The sequence below is a fragment of the Lagopus leucura genome, unplaced genomic scaffold, assembly GCF_019238085.1.
Source record: "Lagopus leucura isolate 7727_CA_CO unplaced genomic scaffold, USGS_WTPT01 Super-Scaffold_100026, whole genome shotgun sequence".
NCBI classification, from domain to species: Eukaryota; Metazoa; Chordata; class Aves; order Galliformes; family Phasianidae; genus Lagopus; species Lagopus leucura.
Window position 1 is genome coordinate 7,391,962 of NW_024962277.1, and position 20,841 is coordinate 7,412,802.

Here is a 20,841-nt window from a genome sequence, read left to right on the forward strand (position 1 = left end):
CTGATCTGCCCTTTTCCATGGCAACATGGATATGATAAGTAAAAGAGACATTAACTTGTGAGATCTGGATACTTCAGTTCAGTTTGTTTCAGCCACAGATTTATTGCATGACCTCACATGACTTAATTTCCTCATTGATAAATTCCCAATTTAAAATTGAGGGACACATTTCTGGTCTAAGAATATAGTTGTGCTTATTTCATTTGTCAGCTAAGGGTGATATAAAATACAAAGATATAAACTAAAATACACAGAATAAATTTTGCCCATTTTCTTTAATTTTTAAAAACAAAAACATATGAAATCTTGTGCCCTTGAAAACCAAAAGAATCTTTCTATGATCAAAATGTTACATAAACCTTGGACGTTACTGATTTTTATTGAATTATTTTAAATAATACTGTGGATACTTCAGAAAAGGGCAATACTGTTTCTAACACATAAAAAAATCATCACAATATAGTTGTTTTCTGCATTTTCCACCTTCATATTGTTTCAAAAACAAAAATAATAATAATCACAGTACTACTAGGAAATTTGCCCTCCCACAGCCACCCTCCCAAAAAAAGAAATATATTTTAAAAAATATCAGTAAAGTGTTAAACAAGTCAGATATTAAATGCACACATTTACAAGCACAGCATATTAGCAATACAGTATAATGCTTTAGACCATGTCAAACCACATGTATGTGTATAAAGCTAGCAGTGAAATGGTTCATAGCAGCAGAACAGGAAGCCTATTCCATACAAAGCACACAGTTCCTGTGCAGATATTTGGATGAATACTACAGTTCAAGGTACACTGACAAGCCAAAATGCACAAGTCAGGGTTTGTATTTTTTTTCTGCTACAGCAACATGTGTTATGATTTAAAGGGTAATCTTGATTTGTCTGAGATGTTCCTTTTGAACCTAATGGGTGGCCCAGTTAACCAGTGTGGATTCCACCTATTGGGACATTTTACTGTAAACATTCATAAAAATCACTTCATTGAAATCACAGCGAAAGGCCAAGCACGACCTAATAGTGCAGCTACATTTGCTCATCCTTCACTGAAAATGGGTTGATATTTACATCACAGGGCTCATCTGTGATTTTGGGGTCTTAGGTTCTGGGTGGAGAGAAAAACTAGAAAGGAACACCAAGTTAGAAATATTTGTCACTTACTTGAACATAAGAAAAAAAAATACTAGATTCTGGAGTGGAACTGTTTTCAGCTTGCAGTCATGTCATTTTATTTTCTACAGCTACGTAACTCAATCTGGAGTTTCAGTTTTGGGAACATTTCTCTTTATCATATATAATTTCCCAACTGAGAGTGATTTTCATTAGTCACCTCCAGTTCTGTATGTCAATCTCAAGAGACCCCCTGAGTTGGCCCAACATTCACAAGATAATGGCTTTGCACTATTATGAAGGCTGGCTCCTTCAACATGTCCTTTACTAAGCACCTAGTGATGGAGACATGCAAATTCAAGCAACACTTTGAATGTTTGAAGTGGAATTGCGGCAGGAAAGCTTTTAGACACCAAAAATACAAATAAAATGAAGTGAAACAAAATAGACCAATTAATGCTGTCACTTGAGACAGTGATTCTATGAAAGATGCTTTTTTAACAGGTATGGTATCGAGATCATAATGAAATTTTGCCTACTTATTCAGCTCTGTGTAATATTAAGGTGTGCCTAGTGACTTCCAGTGAACTGTTTTCACTACTAAATGGCCAGTAGACACTTTTTTTCCCAATAAATTCATATGTTGGTATCTGAGGTTTGCTGATCTTGAATTGCAGAGAGGACAGCTGATTTCATGACATTTTGTCAGCGTTCTCTTAGGCTGTTTTGTCTCTCCCCACTGAATACTGTGCAGTATTCCTCTACAGGTTTATCATCCAGCCATTAAATGAAAAACAGGATGGGAAAAGAATTAATTGTCCAGAAATAACATTTTGGAATATTGGCAGAAGGGAAAAAAAAAGAGAGAACCAAGAGTCTACCCACAGATTTTGATACTTGAAGCAAGCATTTGCTTACCTCATGGTAAAATTCCATCAGTTGGATTCGTATAAAATCTGTTTTCAATCAGAGGGAGTAAGTTAATACAACTGATTGAATAAAAAGGGTTCATATCAGAAAGCTCTACTATTGCCTTTGTGAAACAGAGAAGTAACAACTTCCCAGCCCTAATTCCTTCATCTGCACAGTGTACAAATTACCTCTTGGAACTCTGGTAAAAATTAAGGACCAATTACTCTGGTGTTCCACAAAATAAATTCCTACTCTAACTGCAGTGTAGGTAAAAAATCAGTGCCTAATCTGAAAGGTTTTAGAAAGTATCTGGAAAATCAGAACAGCCATGCAGTGCTACACATCACGATTACAGGATCCCTGATTTCTTTTAAGGGGATTGGACAGACAGACTGCCAAATGTTTGAAGAGACAGAGGCCAAGGTATGGAGAGCTCTAAACCTGATCTTTTTTTTTCCTTAGAACATCTCTGCATACATAAAGATGACCTTGACCTCCTCCTGTTGTACAAGCATAAACACATTTCACTTCAGGGGATGGGAAGTGTCAACCGAAATGAAGTACTGGCTACCCAGCCACTAAAGAAAACGAAAAAGCTTTAGAAGTCTTCTGAAGCAGCACATGTCATCTCAGAGGGCATTAACTTGCAAGAAAAGAAAAATTTATAACTCTTAAAAAATATATATTCTTAATCCAATCTCCAGAAATAAAACCAACAAAGAACAGTGACTCAGAAGTGGGGCTATCTCACAACATTTTCAGGCCTGTTGGAAACAGATGGAACATGGAGGGAAGGCAGGAAAAGCAGTCGAGGCGGTGCTTCCAAGCTTCACAAAACTTGCCCTGAAAGAGGAGCTTTGTTAGGTGCAAAACTCAGTCTTGCAGCTGTGCTGGCCCAGAAGAAAGGCTGAATCATAGACGGCGTGGTGCAAAAGCCACTGATCTCAGTTGGAAAAGCTCCTGCTGGTTTCAGTTGACTTTGGGTACAGCCCACTTTAGACAGCTCTAAGGTAACGGCATTTAACATGTGTGTTAAATAATGTAGCAACATATCCTCAGCTTCTTCCAATATAAACAACAGGACATTCTGGTACTTTTTATATACATACATTAAAAGCTGAAATGGTCTGAAATACCTGGAGATTAGAATGCATATAGCTATACAACGTCACACCTGCCAGAAATCAGAGTAGAAAAGCTTTACAGCCCATTATACAGGTCTCTCTAATTTCTAAAAAGCATTTACTGAAATTACCATATTACAAGAAGTCATTACTAACATATCATATAATACTATTTCTTTTTCTTTTACATAATCTTATTACTTATATAGTAATTTTTAAAAAATCACTTTTAAACAAGTATACAATTTTCACTTTAAAATTAACTGGTTAATAAAATTTTGTGCAAAACAAGCCAGCTTCTATAATTAAGTGAATTTATTTATTTTTATACAAAAAAAAAAAAAAAAGAAAAAAAAAGAAAAAAAAAAAGAAAAAAAAAAAGAGTTCTTTCAGAAATGTGTCTCCTTTTCCGTAATGGCTGAAATGGTGCCATCTCCTTTCAGTTTGGCATCGCAGTCATTTATTGCTGCAATGTAGCATCTTCCTCCAAGTTTCCCTCTCATCTTCAGATCCGAGCTAGGTGTAATCAACTTCCTGAATTTCTAGAGAATGCAAGAAAATGGAAATCATTACCTTTTTCCTGCTCACAGTATTTCTCAAACACTGACTTTAAAGCTGTCTTTTCTTGGAAGTCTCACTTCTCGTGACCCTGTCCATCCATAAGACTGCATTGCAATTCTTTTCACATCACACCAGAGCAAAGGATAGAGAAGGAAAGTGAAGACAAAGTAAAAGAGAATTTTCATGCTAATTTTCAGCTACAGTCTCCTTCATGAGTAAATTCAGAACAATGCTCTGGCTATAGCCTGTTTCATAGATTCACAGGGGTTGGTAGGGACCTCTAGAGATCATCAACATAAGAAGGTACTAGTGAGATACCTACTTTTATTGTGTATTATCTAAGGAACTGTAGATATAATCATAACATTGTTCAGGTTGGAAAAGACCTTCAAGGTCATCAAGTCCAACCTCAACTTAACCATAGTACCCTAACTCTAACACCCCCCACAAAGTCACGTCCCTGAACACCCCATCCGGATGGTTTTTAAACACATTCAGGGATGGTGACTCAACCACCTCCATTGGGAGCCTATTCCAGTGCTTAACAACCCTTCTGTAAAGTTTTTCCTGATATACAACTTCTAAACTAAACTTCTAAACTATCTAAACTTCCCCTGGCGCAACTTGGGGCCATTTCCCCTTGTCCTCTCACCGAGATGACAGAGGCATCTTCTTCTGGAATATGAGAAATCCCAAAAAGCTAAAAAGATTTATGTTCTTGTTTCTTTGATCATAGGCATCTTCACTGTCTTTTGAGAAATTTTCTTAAATTTAATAATCTTAGTCTAGACCTGAGATAGCCTGATACCAAATCTTAGTAAATTGTACTGAATATTAATTTTTTTGCCTCTATTTCTCACTTAGAGAACTGTAATTGGAGAAAGTGTCCAGCAAACCTATGTGAGTGTTTGCTACCCAGCTCCTGGACAAAAATCCTAGGGACACAAACATCAATTATCAAAATCATGGAAAGACTTGAATGAAAGGCTGATATAAACCTTCTTGATTTAGATAATGTTATAGACATTTTAAACTTCAAATTCAGCAGGAAAAGGAACAGCAGATTACAGTACTGGTTAGCTACCACAGGCTCAAGCCAGTGAAGGCAGAAAAGCAGTGTGGAAATTCCAATGAAAACAGAGAGACTACAGATGCTTCTTTCCACCAAAGACAGAGCCAGGCTGCAAGAGTCAAATACCATTGGAACACATATTTGGAGCCTACCTGAAACAAAGACATTGATTTTCTGATGAAACTGTGCATAGTCTTATGCAAACAAGACTTCCATTCCAACTTCTTTGTCAGTACTGCTAAACTGAAAATCTCACCTCTATGAAAGTGCCTTCTGCCTTCCAGAACTTAATGCAGATCCACAAAGGGATACAAATCATGGAAGAGAGAGCCATCAGCCACCCTATGCCATAGCCCCAGTCAGGATATGTATATACATTGTTATACTTCAAAGGCTTGTATTTCACCAGGAAAAAAATGAAGATTCCCTGAAATAAGCAGAGAAAAATATTAGCAGTATTTCAAATAGCACTGCCTGTCTAACAAGAAAATGATTGTGTGTTTAGGCAAGGCCAATCTACCTAAGGGTAGGAAGCAGAGCTTTACAGTCAGAAAAAGAAAAAAAAACAACCAAAAAACAAATAACACAGCAATATATTCTTCTATGTACACCTGAAATAATGTGTCTCAGATCCTTGCACTGAAATTAACAACCTTTCAAGTTTTAATCCTATTTACCACTCAGTGACAATAAAACCTGCATTTTGATGGCGAACAGTACCTGGGCAGGAAAGATTAAGTTTTGCTACCATGAACCAGCTGTGATTAGGTGACACTCTCCCACCTGTCATGATGAAAAATGAAAGCCACAGTTGTCAAAGTTGCCTTAATCTGCTGTCATAACTGCAGTTCTGCAGGCCAAATCTTTCATCCTCTCAGAAGCTCTAATATATTTGTATAAATTAAACCAGTGTATAATTAAGCAGTTTAGACTTCCTAAGTTTACATAATACAGAAAGTTGCCATGTGTTTACTCCAAAGTCACAACAAGAGTGTACAAGAGCAAGTGACATTTTCTGCATTTCTGAGTTGGAGAAAAATAGACAGGAATTTTCACAACCTTGAAAATGGTTGAGCTCAATGAGCCTGGATCTTCAGGTGCTCTAATGTCTGTGCTTGCTATCACTTTGTTACGGGAAAACTGAGAAGTTTTAGTATCTAATATTCAAAATCTTGTGGATCACATTTATGGGCAATTTGATCATGCATCTTTTGTAATTTTGTCTCTTTTATGTACCCAAAGCACAGTGCTGTACTTTCAGCTTCCTCCTTCCCCTTCTTCATGCATATGAATCGTATCTTTTGTTTATTCTACTATCTAAGCTAGAAGGAAAAATGCGCAGACTTCTTTGGAATATGTCTAGTCACCCAAAGAGAGGGGAGGAAACAGGATGCTGGAGTGACTGGGAAACCTACACAAGTCTGGAGGAGTTTGAGTTATGCTTGGTAGGTACAGAGTGTATTACCGAAGCACTGAAGAAAAATCTCTCTTATATTGGCAAACGTTCGCTTAGGCCTCTGAGTTTATCACTTCCTATTACTGTATATACAAAGATTTCTAACAATTCACAGAACACATAAATTTAACAATTTTTAAAGATTCTATAGAGTTTTTGCATTAAAACATACACTGCAAATCAATAGGTATTTTTCTCAACTGTTGAACTATTAACAGCAATAAACTTCCAAAACTACACACAAAATATCCCTTGCATCTAAAACAAGTTGCTCAGATATTCTATACTTACTGCACAAATACCTGGAGTTAAGACCATCCAGCACCACTTGATCAATGACAATGGTTTATACCCAATCATATCCTCAATGTTATCATAAAAGCGATTGCTGCCTGCCCAAAAAAGCAAAGCAAAAGATGATGTAGAATATAAATGCAGAAGGTTACAGAGGTCAGCATTTAAAACTGAACAGACAAAAATGCGGGTTCTGTCAAAGCTTCAGAAATTGAGGCTGCTATCTCTTTGTCTCACACATACAACTGTCTTTTGTTCCATGCTTCTGGCAGGGATTGCTGCCTACATACATGTCTGACAAATAGCAACAGAGAGCAGTGGCGGGCAAGCTGTCAGACAAGAATGACTTCTGTCAGTAACAGTTTGAGTAGCCCAAGCTGAAAAGTACATATCCTACAAGCTCATGCATGAATCCTTAATTAGCTCACGACACACAAGATCCGAAATTCATATATGCTTTACAAAATAACATTCTGAGTCTTTTGTATGCAAAGAAATGCTTGAGGAAGTGCCATGAACATACCTGGATCTGTGCTGGCTTTCTCCTGACTTTGCTGACAGAAGCAGCAGAGTGAGGAACACTACTATGTCCCTTTTGTGTTAATGAGGTATGAACTCCAAGTGGATTTATCTGTGAGTGTCAGATGTAGAAGGGAACGTGGCCTGCACAGACATTTTGTGAGAGAAGAAGGACTTACTGCTTTCTAAGGCAGCTAGTGGAAAGTGAAGGTCAGTCCCAGGAAGGGGCAAGAAAAAAATCCAGGAGAAAGCATGGGAATGTAAAGGGCCCTGCTTTGCAAGCGTACATAGCCTATGTGTTTGTTTTCCTTGTGGAAACAGAAAACTTCATAAATACTCAAAACTGCAGCAATTTTTCAGTGACTCACCATAAACCCAGCCTATGCAGACACATTCAAATATGGCAACAAAAAGAAGGCACATGCCACTAGATGCATAGGAGTCGAATAACTGAAAGACGTACATTCCACCCTGCAAGACAGATACAGAAAGAAGACAAAAAAAAACACAAACAAAAAAAAACAAAATGAAGTGTCATGTTGGCAATGGTATGAATAATTCATAACAAATATGTATTTAATTTCACAACCAGTCTGTTGGTTATCTGGCAATCTTCCTGTCAAAGTTGGTTCCTTCCTGAAAAAAGAATATTCATTTTTCACTGATTTTTGTGAACGACCTCTTGTTTCAAGCACTTCAGATTGTTCCCTATGCCAGCTGAATACTGCACATTTGCTTTAAGGTAGTAAATAGTGTACAAAGAGAACTACATTGCACTTGTTTCTGAAATACTATCCCACCTCCATTCCTTTTTTCTTCAATTTCACTTGTTATCACACAAAATGTGATAGATGAATGCAGGAGATTTTGATTTCCAGATCAGAGTAGAAATAGGGTTTTGTTTGTTTTTGTGTCTGTACCACTAATACATAAACAAGTTAAAATGCTGGGAAAGAAGGCAAAATCTATTGCTACTAGAATCTCCAGTGTCAGAGACTACAAAACAAGTAATTTGAATATAACTCAGACTTTCGGCTGCATTAATTACACAAGTCTATGTTAAGTGATAAAGCATGAAATAATAAACATCCTGACTCAAGCAAGCTTTTTATTGTTAATGGTTTTTTTCTAACAATTAAAAATTTGCTTTTTCAAATTATTTTAAAATAACAATCATTGCATTTCCAAAAATCAGAGCAGCCAAAACCAAGCAGCATCTTCAGTGAGCACAGAATCCATACACAGTGTGCACTTGGTTATCAATGGTCCTATAATTTTCTGCATTATGTAGTACCACAGCACAAATTAGCATGAAGAAAGGTATACATGCTCAACCAAGACATGTTTGTCTTGGTTTTATCAGTATTCCTTATCACTACATTGTGCAGCAGGCTGTTGGGTGCTGGAGCACAGTGCACTGTGGAGCTGTACTTCCTAGGTCCCGTGATTCAAGCAGTCTCAGTTACTCCTGTATGACAGTCTTCCTCTTCCTTATTACTTGAATACAGCTTAATTATTTAAATTGTCACATCTATCAAAAACACCATTATTTTCTTCATTTCCTGTATTTTTTCTCATTCTTAATCAGAGGTGCTCAGAGAACTGGCTGACTTTCTAGAGTCTTTGCCTCTAGGCAAGACGAGAAGAAAAACTATAAAGTCAAATTAATAACATTATGGAAAACCTGACTAATATTATACGAATAATATTATACCAATCTACATGCAAGATACTTAATCTCTTATCCCATATGCATTCAACACTGAAATAATCATGAGATTCACAGACCATTTCAATTGAAATAAATCTTATTTCAGCCACTGCATCATTTAACACCAACAGTCACCATCTTCTTTTTTGAATGAGCCCTTTACTTCTGAATAAAATTAATAAACTTTCTTGTGGTGAGTTTTCAGCTCCTTCACACTGAGGTCTGTGTAACTTCTGTTCAACTGCAGAGGGTCAGGTCTCTTTTGAGAAAGACATCTGAGTAGACTGGTATAAAATGTCACTTCAATGAGAAAGAAAAAAAGAAAGCAAGCAACAACAAATTTCATTTTGTCCTAGTCTCCATTTTTCTCCCGTGGTATGGATGAAATTTGTTCTTCTTCAGTAACAAAACAAACTGAAAAGTACATGGTGCAAGGACCATGGATCTCTGCAGAAGGAATTTAAGTGTCACCAGATGAGTTGATGAAGCCCTGGGAAGCTGCTTCTCTGGGAAACCCTGCCTGATACTGCTGGACAAGAGACACATAGTCGACTTTCACAGTTAAGACAGCCAGGGTTCTCCAGACACCCGTTCCTCTGGCATTTAACTCCACAGCTCATCAGACTTGAAACACTTGTTCACTTCTCTCCCTAGTGCAGGGAGGCTCTGATGTCTGAGCAAGTGAAAAAACATGAGCAGAGGAGAGTATGGACTCTGCCTGTATTTTCAAAGTTTTGAGAAGCTAAAACAAAAAAGAAGACGACTGTTGTATTCAAGTCACTCTCTAAAGGTAGCACTGAGCAGCAGGACTAAAATCCTACAAAAGCAGCAAAAGATCCCAGAGTTTGATTTGTCTGAAAAAAAAAAATTCTTTTTTTTTTCTCTTATCAAATCAGTTTCTGCTCAGAAATGGACTTTACTGATGGGGTTGGCCTGATGATATAAAAAACAATCACATTTTAAGCTTTTTTTCACTTCATCATCTTTACTAATTTTTTCATCTAACATTTTATTGTCTTCAGATTGGTCTGCCCAGAGTAAGTCAGCTGAAACCATCGTCAGTATATGCGGTTGGCTGGTGCAAAGCAGATGGAATTTCCTTGGCCAGATAAATTCAGCTAAGATATTTCCTAAACTCAAAAAACTGAGTTTAGGAATAAAACTGAGGACACGTTTCAAATGTTATAAATTAATTGATAACAGTCTCTCAAGGATTTTGTAGTCATATTTCTGACAGTGCACTCTGTCTATGGCAAACATTCACGTGCTTTATCTGTCACTTTTATAAGACACACATTTCCTTTAGTCTGTAGGTGTTGAATAAAGAACCTCTTACCTCAGTTAACATTATTAGACCAATGAAATATGACACAATGGAAAGGCCAAGAATCAACAATTCTCTTCTGTAGCCCCTTCGGAAAATCTTTGGATACATATCTACAACAGCTGTCACAAGGCTTTCAACACACACGAACTAGAACAAATGATAAGAAAGTACAAATAAAATATGTATCTCATCTACTCCTGGGATTTGGATTTGCTACAAAACACTTCAAATATCCTTCTATGCTTTCATCATTGAGAAAGACTGAATGATCCCTGAGGATACTATAAACAGAAGCTCAAACTGAGAGGAACATCATTTCAGAATTAAAAAGCCTACAGCTATGGATTTCCAGTCTACCACCAAATTCAAATATTTGAAGCTGCTAATATTATCTCAGAATTTATTTGCCCTGTAGCAGTTGGATTACATAAAACTTAAATCTTTCAAACATTGCTTGAATGATGTGCGACTTTTGTAGGACTGCAGCAGAATTTCATTCTAAGGAAACTGTTTCTCCAAGGTGAAGCTCTTTCCATTTTACAGAAGAAAGACATTCTATAAAGCTATTAAGTGCCCAAGATATCTAATGAGGGAGGGAAAAAGCATTCCTGCTACCTTTAAACATCACCAGAAAACCAGAGACCCGAGTGCCTGGCTCACAGCTCTGGAGCAAGGTTTCCAAAAGCGCCACCAAAGTGAATGCCCAAATATAGACTACATAAAGCTGTACTGAGGCTGAAACAATGGTAAATAATAACAGAATCTCCACTGTCACTTAAATGAGATTCAAAATAATAAACTTGAATCAATGGTTTTAGTCAAGGAATTAAGTCAAGAGTTCATTCTTCCATGAAGATAAATGCTGTTTAAATCAAGGATGATGACACACACATACAAGGAACTTCAAAGTATTTGAAGTGTGTTTATTTCATACCTGACTATCTAGTCCAAGGAAGATGAGCATCATGAAGAACAGAGTTGCCCACAGAGGAGAAAGAGGCATCATGGTAACAGCTTTAGGGTAAGCAATGAATGCTAGTCCTGGTCCTGAAACAAAAGAAAACAAAGTAAACAGTTTCACACAGTTATATACTTCATGTAACGACAATAAAGAACTATTAACTTTCATTATGTTTCTAAGTCCAAGTGATGGTAATGTAAGTTGGATAGCTAATTTCTTGTAAACATGGGCCTTATTGTCAATCTGGACTTAAAGTAAGAAATTTTATACTTAATCAATCTGAGTGTCTCAATGTATGTGCTCGAGAGAAAAAGTACTGACATTAGGAGATGGTGTAAGCAGTCTAGACATCAAAAATATGTGGTTGGATAGTACATCTTAAGAAGGAGTTGAGATGACTTCCAAATTTTTTTCCAAAAAGCTGTAAAGCTGTTTTCTCAAATAAGTAAGAACTCTTCACATGGAATTATTCTAACATATTCTAAGAGGTAACAGGTCTTTAATTTGATTTCTTTTCAAAATATCTGCAAAACAGTTAACTTATCCAAAGGATGTGACACAGACTAGCTATTCTGACAACTCTGGGTCTTTTTTCTGTAATCAAAAGACTGCTTTTGGAACTTACCTGATTCTGCAACTTCTGCAATGGGAACACCTTGTTCATAAGCCATAAATCCAAGCACTGAAAAGATAGCAAAACCAGCAACAAAGCTTGTGCCACTGTTCAAGCAGCAGAGCATGATGCAGTCTCTGAAAATATAAATAAGAAATACTGCAGTTGCCAGAGCCTGGGTTTCATTCATAGAATGAGCCATAAGATTAACATCTGTTTCTGTTTTGATTTTTTGTTTCTGTTCGTTTTCTGTTCTGGGAAGGAAAAGTGAGAGGGAATCTGGATTCACTGATTAACAAGCCACTGAATTTTTGAAAGCAAGTGCTCAGGCCCAACAACCAGTGGAAAGAAAAGAAAGTTTATCTAATTTTCCATCAATTTTTAATAAGTATCCTTGGTAGAAAGGCATCAGAGTCAGACTGAAGTCCTAACGGATTTCAAATGATGGGAAACAGTCAAATTTTTATGAAAACTTTACATTCTTCCAAATGAATGCTTTGACAATCACCTGAATAATTCAGGGACTCCACCCTCTATCTTCACCTTGCCTGACAGCCTGGATATTGCTGGAAATTCATTCTACCTTCCTTAAGGAGCTTCTCTGATGAGAGAGAAGAGTCTGTAGAGCTTTCTGCACCCCTGCAGTCACTTCCTTGTCTATACAGATTCTCTAAAGGCAAATTCACATTACTCTTTTAATCTTAGAATGGAAGCTTGATCAAGAACACTTTCTTTTTCTTTCAAATTTTGTCAGTTTGTTAACAGCAGGTGAAATTGCTGACTTTTCATCTGTACCACAGCAAGCAGCAAGGAAGCCAACTCCTGAATTGTAAAAGGGCTTATATGCAAAAATTATGTCGCTGAGGTGCAGTCCCCAGTACGACGGTGGGGAACTGCTCTGTGTCCAGCAGGGAGCTGGATCAGTTCTATAAATACAGAGCACATGAAGCAGGAACAAGAACATTTTTCTCTTCTGTCTACAGAGTCTGAAGATAATCCTTTCCTTAGGGATTTCTTAGCTTACTAAAAACTACAGGAAACTTCTGTACATATATATATATATATATATATTTAAACTATGTGGAAAGCACTGCCAGCTGATTTTACTGCCTCTGTTTTTGTCTGTTCAGAATAATCACTGTTGATATGAACTGTTGTAAATCCACAGAGGATCTGGCCTCAGGTAATTGTCTCACTGTCTTAAAGCATTAAAATGACAGATTAATAAAGACAATAGAAGTTCATTTCCAGCTCAAAAATGTGCATTAACTTGGTTGCAATTAATTTACAATATTAGTGATGTGGATCAAGTTGCTAGTAAGAAAACTCCTTTTCCCACTAAAATATGTAACATCATCATTTTCCACTGCAATGTACCCTTGTTCTCCAATAGAACAGGGTGCAGAATAGCAGCAGTATGTTACAATCAGACAAGAAACTGTACATACTACAAGAGGCAAAACCATGGCCTGATTTTAATTTTTTAAGTGGTAGTTAGGATGTAAGTTTAATTCTGCCTTCTTTTTTGAGAACAGGCAGCATTTTTTTTCTGTCTCTGTATGTCTTAATCTGTTAACAGCCTAGTTTCTCTCAGCTCTTTCTGCAGTTAACTTCTGCCCTACCCATTTCCTCAGTTTTCTGAAGAATCTGATTTTGTGACGCCACCAAATCTGTCCTATTGAGGAATTTTGTGAAAATATTTTGTTAACTGAATTGCAAAGCTTGAATTTATTAAAAACTGTTCTGCTGCAGCACCATTCTCAGGAGCTTTAAAAATGAGCGGCTGCCAATCTTCTTCACATGGGTGCCAACCTATGCTGTCAGAGGAAATAAAATTACATAAGCTTTCTGGTCACAAATCAAAAATCCTGATTTTTGCAATAAGTTATAAAACAATCACAAAAAACATTACTGCAGTCCTTGAGGCAGTAAAAAGGTAGTTCCTAAATAGGATGCAACTCAAAAGAAATTAAATAACTGAGAGAATGAGCACTCTCAGTTAAAGCATCTCTTATGCTGGTAAAAAAAAAAAAAAAAAAGAGAAAGCCCTTATTGCCCACTGCTCTGTAGGAGCATTTGTTGCTCTCCTCTCTTTTGAGGCATCTCTATCGCTGTTCTGAAAGTAATGTCCATCAACATTGTTTGAAGTGTTTGGGACTTACACTATTTAATGCAGCAAGATGTCTGGCAGTTTGGCACTCATAGCCATGCAAAACAATAACTTTTGCTGACAAGCTACTTGAGTGTTTTAGATGGCAGAGTACCCTTAATTGCTTTTGGAGAGTTTACATTCAGCTGGTGGATACATTTGTGTGGCTGTGGTTTCCAGATCTCTCTTTCTCTGCTGGATCCTACTATTCTGTGTTTCTCTGACAGAAGCACAAATTGCTGTTAGGAAAACGTTTTCTGAAACCGGCTTCTAAATTCTTCAAGTAAAGCTATAATTTAGAATTTAAATATTTTCACAATGGGATTTGTTCTCCCACAGTTTTCTTTTTTTCTTTTGATTTAGAACTGTTTTACAATTTATTTCATTTATTAAAAAATGTAATTTTAGTTCTCTGTCTGGAGATGTGCAAGGTCCTGCACCTGGGCAGGGGCACTCCCAAGTACAAATACAGATTCAGTGGAAAATAGCTTGAGAGCAGCCCTGAGGAGCAGGATTTGGGGGTGTCAGTTGATAACAGACTCAACATGAGCAGGCAATGTGCTCTTGCAGCCCAGAAGGCCGACTGTATCTGAGTTGCATCAAGAGAAACATGACCAGCAGGTCGAGGGAGGTGATTCTGCCCCTCTGCTCTGCTCTTGTGAGACCCCACCAAGAGTACTATGTCCAATTCTGGGTCCCCAACACAAGAAAGAATGGAGCTGTTGGAGCAGGTGCAGAAGAGATCGTCAGAAAGATAATCAGAAAGTTGAAACACCTCTCTTATGAGGACAGGATGAGAGAGCTGGTGCTCTTCAGCCTGGAGAAAAGAAGGTTCTGGGGGGGACTTTATAGCAGCCTTCCAGTACCTGAAGGGAGGTTGTGGTAAGGTGGGTGTCAGCCTCTTCTCCCATGTAGTTAGTCAAGTTGAGGCAGGGAAGATTCAGGTTGGACGTTAGGAAATACTTCTCCAAGAGAGTGGCCAGGTGCTAGAACAGATTACTCAGGGAAGTGGTAGAGTTATAGTCCCTGGAGGTGCTCAAGAAGCATTTAGAATGTTGTACTGAGGGATGTGGTTTAATGGGAAATATTGGTAAAATGTGGATGGTCTGGATGATCTTAGAGGTCTTTTCCAACCTTGGTGATTCTATGACAAGATTAAAACCTACTGAAAGTCATTATCAATTTCCTTGCTGATATCTATACAGACTTGCAATAACATGCTACGCATGCGTTCTACTTTGGCGTCAGTAAACTATGATAACATTGACATGCAGAATAGACCAAACTGTTTTAATAGCTGTTCTTCACGGAATTTTTTTTAGAGCAGATAAACATTATACAATCAAATATGGCACACAGGCATCTATGAAATTTTGTGTATTGTACAGTTGAGCATGTGTGTACTGAGTGACTTGTGTTGTAGAGGAGTCAGAGGTAATCAAAGGGAATGAAAAAAAACAAAAAACTGGAAAAGAGTTCTGAAAAAACAAGTTACACGTCTCTGGTTCTGCAAAAAATGAATCCAATCACTCATGTGAGTTGCTGAAAGAAAAGGGAAATACTTCAGAGTGAAGCACTGTGGAAACTTCCGTCACTGGAAATAAATGTAAAGCGTAGAATGTATTATTACCTGTAGCAGTTATTATTATAGTTGTTGTAACTTCCCAGGGCTGTCAGGCACCCAAGGCATATCGCATAAGAGAAAAATATCTGTGTACCAGCATCCACCCAAACCTAAAGACAAAAAGTAGAGTGGTTAGAAGAGGTCAGGAAGGAGTCATAGTTACATCTACACTGACTGCAAATTTGCAGAGCAAACCATGCAGAGAAATTGCATCTGGCAAAACTTTTCTAAGTTGCAAGCTGAAAAATGATACATGTTGTGAATTAACCTCCCCACTCCCTCCTAAAGGTATAAACATGAAATAGCCCACCTGGTCTTTACACATTCAAACTAACCTTAAGTAGAAAGAGACACAGAATTTCTAGAAAAAAAAAAAACCCAGTGAGTAAAAATCTTTAATGGTTTTATTAACACTGTAAGATATAATTTTAAGCTAAATAAATCAGCTATGTTTATCTCATTCTCCACTGATATTTTTAAATTAAAATTTCATAATTTAGCATGAAGAAAATAAAGACAAAATATGAGATTTATATATATACACAAATAGATGAACGGAGGAAAGAGAAGACAGCTTATTTAGGGAAAGGTGATAGGTCTCTGTACAGTTGAAGAATAGAAGTCCTGCAGAGCTAATGAAATAAATAAATTCATTGCATCAGTGACAACATTTATATCCTAAACTGACCAAAAACTGCACTGTAAACCAGAAAAAGAGAAAAGAGCACGAACTGACACAGTACAATTATTGTCCTCACAGCAACCACGGAAAATTAACTTTTTTTTTTTTTTAAGTTTTAAAAATTAAACAGATTATTTCATTAATCGTTCCACTTAATTTTGGGTGGAATATTACTGGAGATGATTATATGCTTTTAACTTCTGGTTTGGCCATGAGAGTGGTGTGAAGAATCCACACCTGCATAGCTGCACTACTACTTCCAATCCAATAAGTTCTTACTTCTGACCTCTGAGATAAATGAGCTCTTTTAAGACTTTCTTTCTTTTTTTTTTTTTTTAGGGCAGAGCAAGCAAAGCACTTTTCAGAGAAGTAACAAAACAGTGCCTGGCTGATAACCAGAGGCAGTAGCTACGTAGCCATTAACTGCTTCGAGTTTGCGACAGGAAGGAGATGAAATTCTACTCAGGTACTGACTTCATGACTGTACTAATAATAGTAAACAAATCCTCATAAATATACAAAGGGGATGTACTTGTTTTGCATCTGATCAAATGAGTCCTTGGTTTCTGGAGTTGCTGAGGGTGTTTCTGTTTAGGAATAACATTAAGATCAGATTTGATTTGCATCAATGGCTTAAATGGTTTCATTGCTGTCATACTGAATAAGATACAGCTGATTACATCTCAAAGTTTCACCACTTGGTAAGGGAAAAACTGCACAGAGAAAGCCTTTTGACAGACAGGCTCTTTAACAAGATTGGAAGCTCCCAAAAAGCTGCAAGTAGCATAGGTCAACTGAAAATGCACGGTCCTCTTAAGCATAAACAAAAGCTAGGAAACTGGATCAGCAGATGCAGAATCTGCTGTTTCCTTCCGTTTCAGTCTTTGCACAATGCATTGTTGCAGGGCATTGTACAGCACTTAGATGAGCATTAGCCTTTCCTGTTGGCATACGCCAGCTCCCAAAGTCTGATTATTCCTGGGACAGCAAGTCCTAGTGGAAATGGGGTCAAAGAGGAATTGTACTCTGAAGTGAGAAACTCCAGAGCTGCTTGAGAACAGGAGCAGAGAGCACATCCTTCTAGAGGTCCTGAAGTTAGTTTGAAAATAAGAGATAAAAATCTGGCCTTAAGTGGTATCTTTTCCTCTAATGAAAACGAGTCTCCTCGAAAGACAGTGACACCTGACTGTGAATCAATATAAAAACAGAGGAAAAAACTTTAAATGTTCCGTAATCAAGTGTTCACATATTTATAGAAGTTGCATCTGATTGAAGAGCCCTTTGTATTTGTTGCAGTCTGAGATTTCAAAGTAGAAATTCCACCAGAAATTGTGGCTAATGCTTAAAAAGGCATGAGGAAGAAATTTCACTTGCTGCAAAGAATAATAGAATCAGTGTAGCTTTGCTTATAGAGTCAGAGAACCAATGAGATTTGATTTGTGATTACCTAATATTTCAATTTCAGGTTTCTGAAATGTCAGAAACATCTACAATTGATCAAGGAAGCAGCAAACTGGGAAATGAAATCAGGAATTACAGGTAGGATTTTGGTAGCTGGAAAAATATGAGATGGTCAACTCTCCTATTTTGTCACAAGCCTAAAGATGTTGACATTTTAAAAGTAAGCAGCTGATATTACATGTCACTTCTTTATTTTCTTGCCCCAAAAACTGGTGACCATTTGACAAATTTGGCGTTAAAAGGCAATGTTCATTAGCAGTTGTAGATTTTGTTGGCACACAAATTATTTGTTCATCTTAGTTGCACCCAGACTTAGTCATTCATAAACTGTACCTCAAGGAAACTCATTCTCATGAAAACTGGGTACAGATGGCCCCTTGTAGATACTGCTCAAACCCAGGCACCATCCAGCTGGGTTACGGCAACAAAAGCATTATTAATTATTTCTGAGAGTGCTGAATCGCTGTAGTGCATTGGCTGGGTAATTTTGTAATGTCTGGCTTAGACTAAAAGTTGTAACGTTTTCCAAGTATATGGAATGAATGTATGCAGAACAATGAATTTCTGAAGGACAGAGACAAAAGAAAACATTGCCAGTGAACTGCAAAGCAAAGATTTTGGAGCCGGCAGCTGGTGAAAGGCTGGGACAAAAGGAGCATGCTTTTTCTGAGATGTGACTGGGCTCAATGCGTTTCTGGCATGAGCAAATTCCAGAGGAAAGAACCTGTACTAGGGAACATCCTGTTCATGCTTTATAAACTATTTACCTTGAAAGTCCTTTAGTTAGTGATATTTAAATCAATTCAATAACATGCATTCATACATTTGGGGTCTGAAAATATTTCAGTCTTCCACTAAGTCTTATTTTAAAAGAAGTAACTGTTTCTTCTTATTTTTCCTCACCTCATATTCTTAAAGTTTCCAGGCAAAAACAATATTAAAGTACAAGAAACGTTATTTATTATAACTTAAAATTAAAAAAAAAAAAACAAATGCCAAAGGGTCGACCTTCAATCCCTGTGCTCACAGTTTGCCTTTGGGCTACAGCTGCTGTCCTGACATGCCAGGCCCAGCACCAGCTTAGCAGCAGTATGGGCAAACCAGAAGAATGCAAACACAGCGCTGCTCTTCTTCTGATTCCTGTGCAGAAATAATTCTTGCTGCTTGCTGCTAGGATCAATGAGCCTATGTGATGAAGCTTTTGTCCCAAAGGGAGAAAAGACAGTAAGGAAGCTTCAGCTCTATGCCACGACCTGCTTTGTCTAGGTGGAAATGAGAAGATGCAAATTCTGTTCATGTTCTATTTTCTAAGTGGGAAGGAGAAGAGCAGAGCTGTTTGTGCCCCATTCTCTGTTTTGAGGCTTGCTCGTGCTTTATTCTACAGCAATCTCAGCTGTCCTGCTGATTACCAAATTACACAGGTACAACACAAATCCACAAAACGGAATAAAAATGTTGATTTGTTTACTAATATGGAGAATTACGTTTTGCAAAGTCCACCCCACAAAAGCCAGCAATATCCATGAATGCACATGACCATGTAACCTTAATTCGGTCTTTCTGTGCATAGGGCTAGGATTCAATCTTTGCTTATATGATAACAGTACTACTCCAGACTCTGCTCAAGGAGAACTGTAGCACATATAATGAATGAAGAAGGAAAAAACAGGATGTGTAGTGTAGTGAAAACAATATGGAATATTGATCCAGAGGATTAGCTTTGTTTCATGTTGCTGCTATAAAGTTTTCATGTGATGTCATGTCCACAAATCACAACACTTTCACAAATGTTCTGCCACGTTTCCTGTATTGGAAGAAGGAAACCTCAGAGATCAAAATTCACGTGTGCAGCAGCCACACACCTGCTCTTAGGAGGGAGCCCTTGCAACCCAATTCCTTGTCATTTCCATGTATCAAATCATCAGGAAAACACTGTTTATCAAATTTCCTGCTCTCAAAGCAAAACAAAACTGTACCACAAAGCTACTGTGGAATCCTCCCATGACTTCAGGAAACATGGTCCCAGGATAAGCTGACCTTAACCATCACTTCCACAAACCATCACAACAATCAACTGAATGTATTTTAAAAGGTGCAAATATCTAGGAAAAATGGGAAAATCAAGTAATTATTTTCAGTCTGATCCTCCTAAGAGGTACATAATTTTAAAAATAGTATATGGTCACCTGAAAAACTTAATTTTGTATCACAGCTAGGAAGATATCCGAGAAATTTCACTATTCTGTCTTGCTGTGTATAGCTCTTCATTTGCGTGTTAGTCTACAGAAGAATGTAAGACACCTAACTAGGTACACTGAGGATATTCTGAGCAGAGTGGAGAGGTTAGTTACAATGTGATAGTCAGAAATTAAGCTAAATTTCACAGATTTCTCAGTGGTATAAAATCACCATAATACTTCCACTGTCAGGAGGCACTTTGGATAGTTTTGAAGTAATGGCTGATCTAAAAGAACTACAACGTTGATGTACAATTCACTTATCCACATGTAACTGGAGCAACGACCACGCACGATGAGTACTCTTGCATTAAACAGAACATGCACACTGCTCATCTTTCTTTCCATGACTTCTGTAATGAACAGTTAACAGCTCTATTAGAAATGAAAAACACATAATGGCTGCTAATATCTGTACACACTCTTAAGTTGCTTACTTATTTTTAACAAAATCAAGGGAATTCATTTCATGAAGATTTTTTTTTTTCACTTAACAGTGAGACTGAACGCTCACTTCAGCTGCAAAACTCAAAGCATTCTTAACTACAGAGTGGGAATGACAATTCCATAATGAAGCACTCCATCTGAGAGCATATGAGATCTCATAGGAGAGTTAAATGCTGCACTCATTCTCTAAAACATGATATTCCAAATGTCAATAGTCATTTACTTCCCATTTTGTTGTCAGAGAATGAGCAATCACTTCATAGTTCTCTTTTAATTTAAATTATTCATTAATTTTGATGAATCTCAGCAGCATTTGTATTTTAAAGAGCAGCTTTCCTTTGGTTTCAAATAAAGATTTTACAAATAAAGATTTTACAAATAAACCCTGTGCTGTCAGGAAATGATAAATAGAAGTGTGAGTTAAAAGCAGTAACAAGGCCCGAGTAAAACAACTCATTACAAAACAGTCTCAACTAAAAGTATTGCCAGAATTTAAGTCACACACCTTGAAAGGTTTAATGGTCATGTGCCAGTGTTTCATACAGTATATGGAGAATATGTGAAAAATGTCCA

At 37.3% G+C, this 20,841-nt stretch overlaps 1 protein-coding gene across 1 annotated transcript in view; it reads right to left on the reverse strand.

Moving 5' to 3' along the window:
• Nucleotides 1–3,543: 3,543 nt before the first annotated feature.
• Nucleotides 3,544–20,841, reverse strand: part of SLC6A11 (solute carrier family 6 member 11) — a 79,559-nt gene continuing 62,261 nt past the window's right edge. Inside the window, exons 8-15 of the mRNA XM_042880360.1 lie at nucleotides 15,448–15,551; nucleotides 11,681–11,805; nucleotides 11,029–11,141; nucleotides 10,104–10,241; nucleotides 7,425–7,527; nucleotides 6,535–6,635; nucleotides 5,044–5,214; nucleotides 3,544–3,696 (exon numbers count right to left, since the gene is read on the reverse strand). Of these exons, the coding sequence (XP_042736294.1) occupies nucleotides 3,544–3,696; nucleotides 5,044–5,214; nucleotides 6,535–6,635; nucleotides 7,425–7,527; nucleotides 10,104–10,241; nucleotides 11,029–11,141; nucleotides 11,681–11,805; nucleotides 15,448–15,551 (1,008 nt within the window). The remainder of the gene's footprint in view (nucleotides 3,697–5,043; nucleotides 5,215–6,534; nucleotides 6,636–7,424; nucleotides 7,528–10,103; nucleotides 10,242–11,028; nucleotides 11,142–11,680; nucleotides 11,806–15,447; nucleotides 15,552–20,841) is intronic.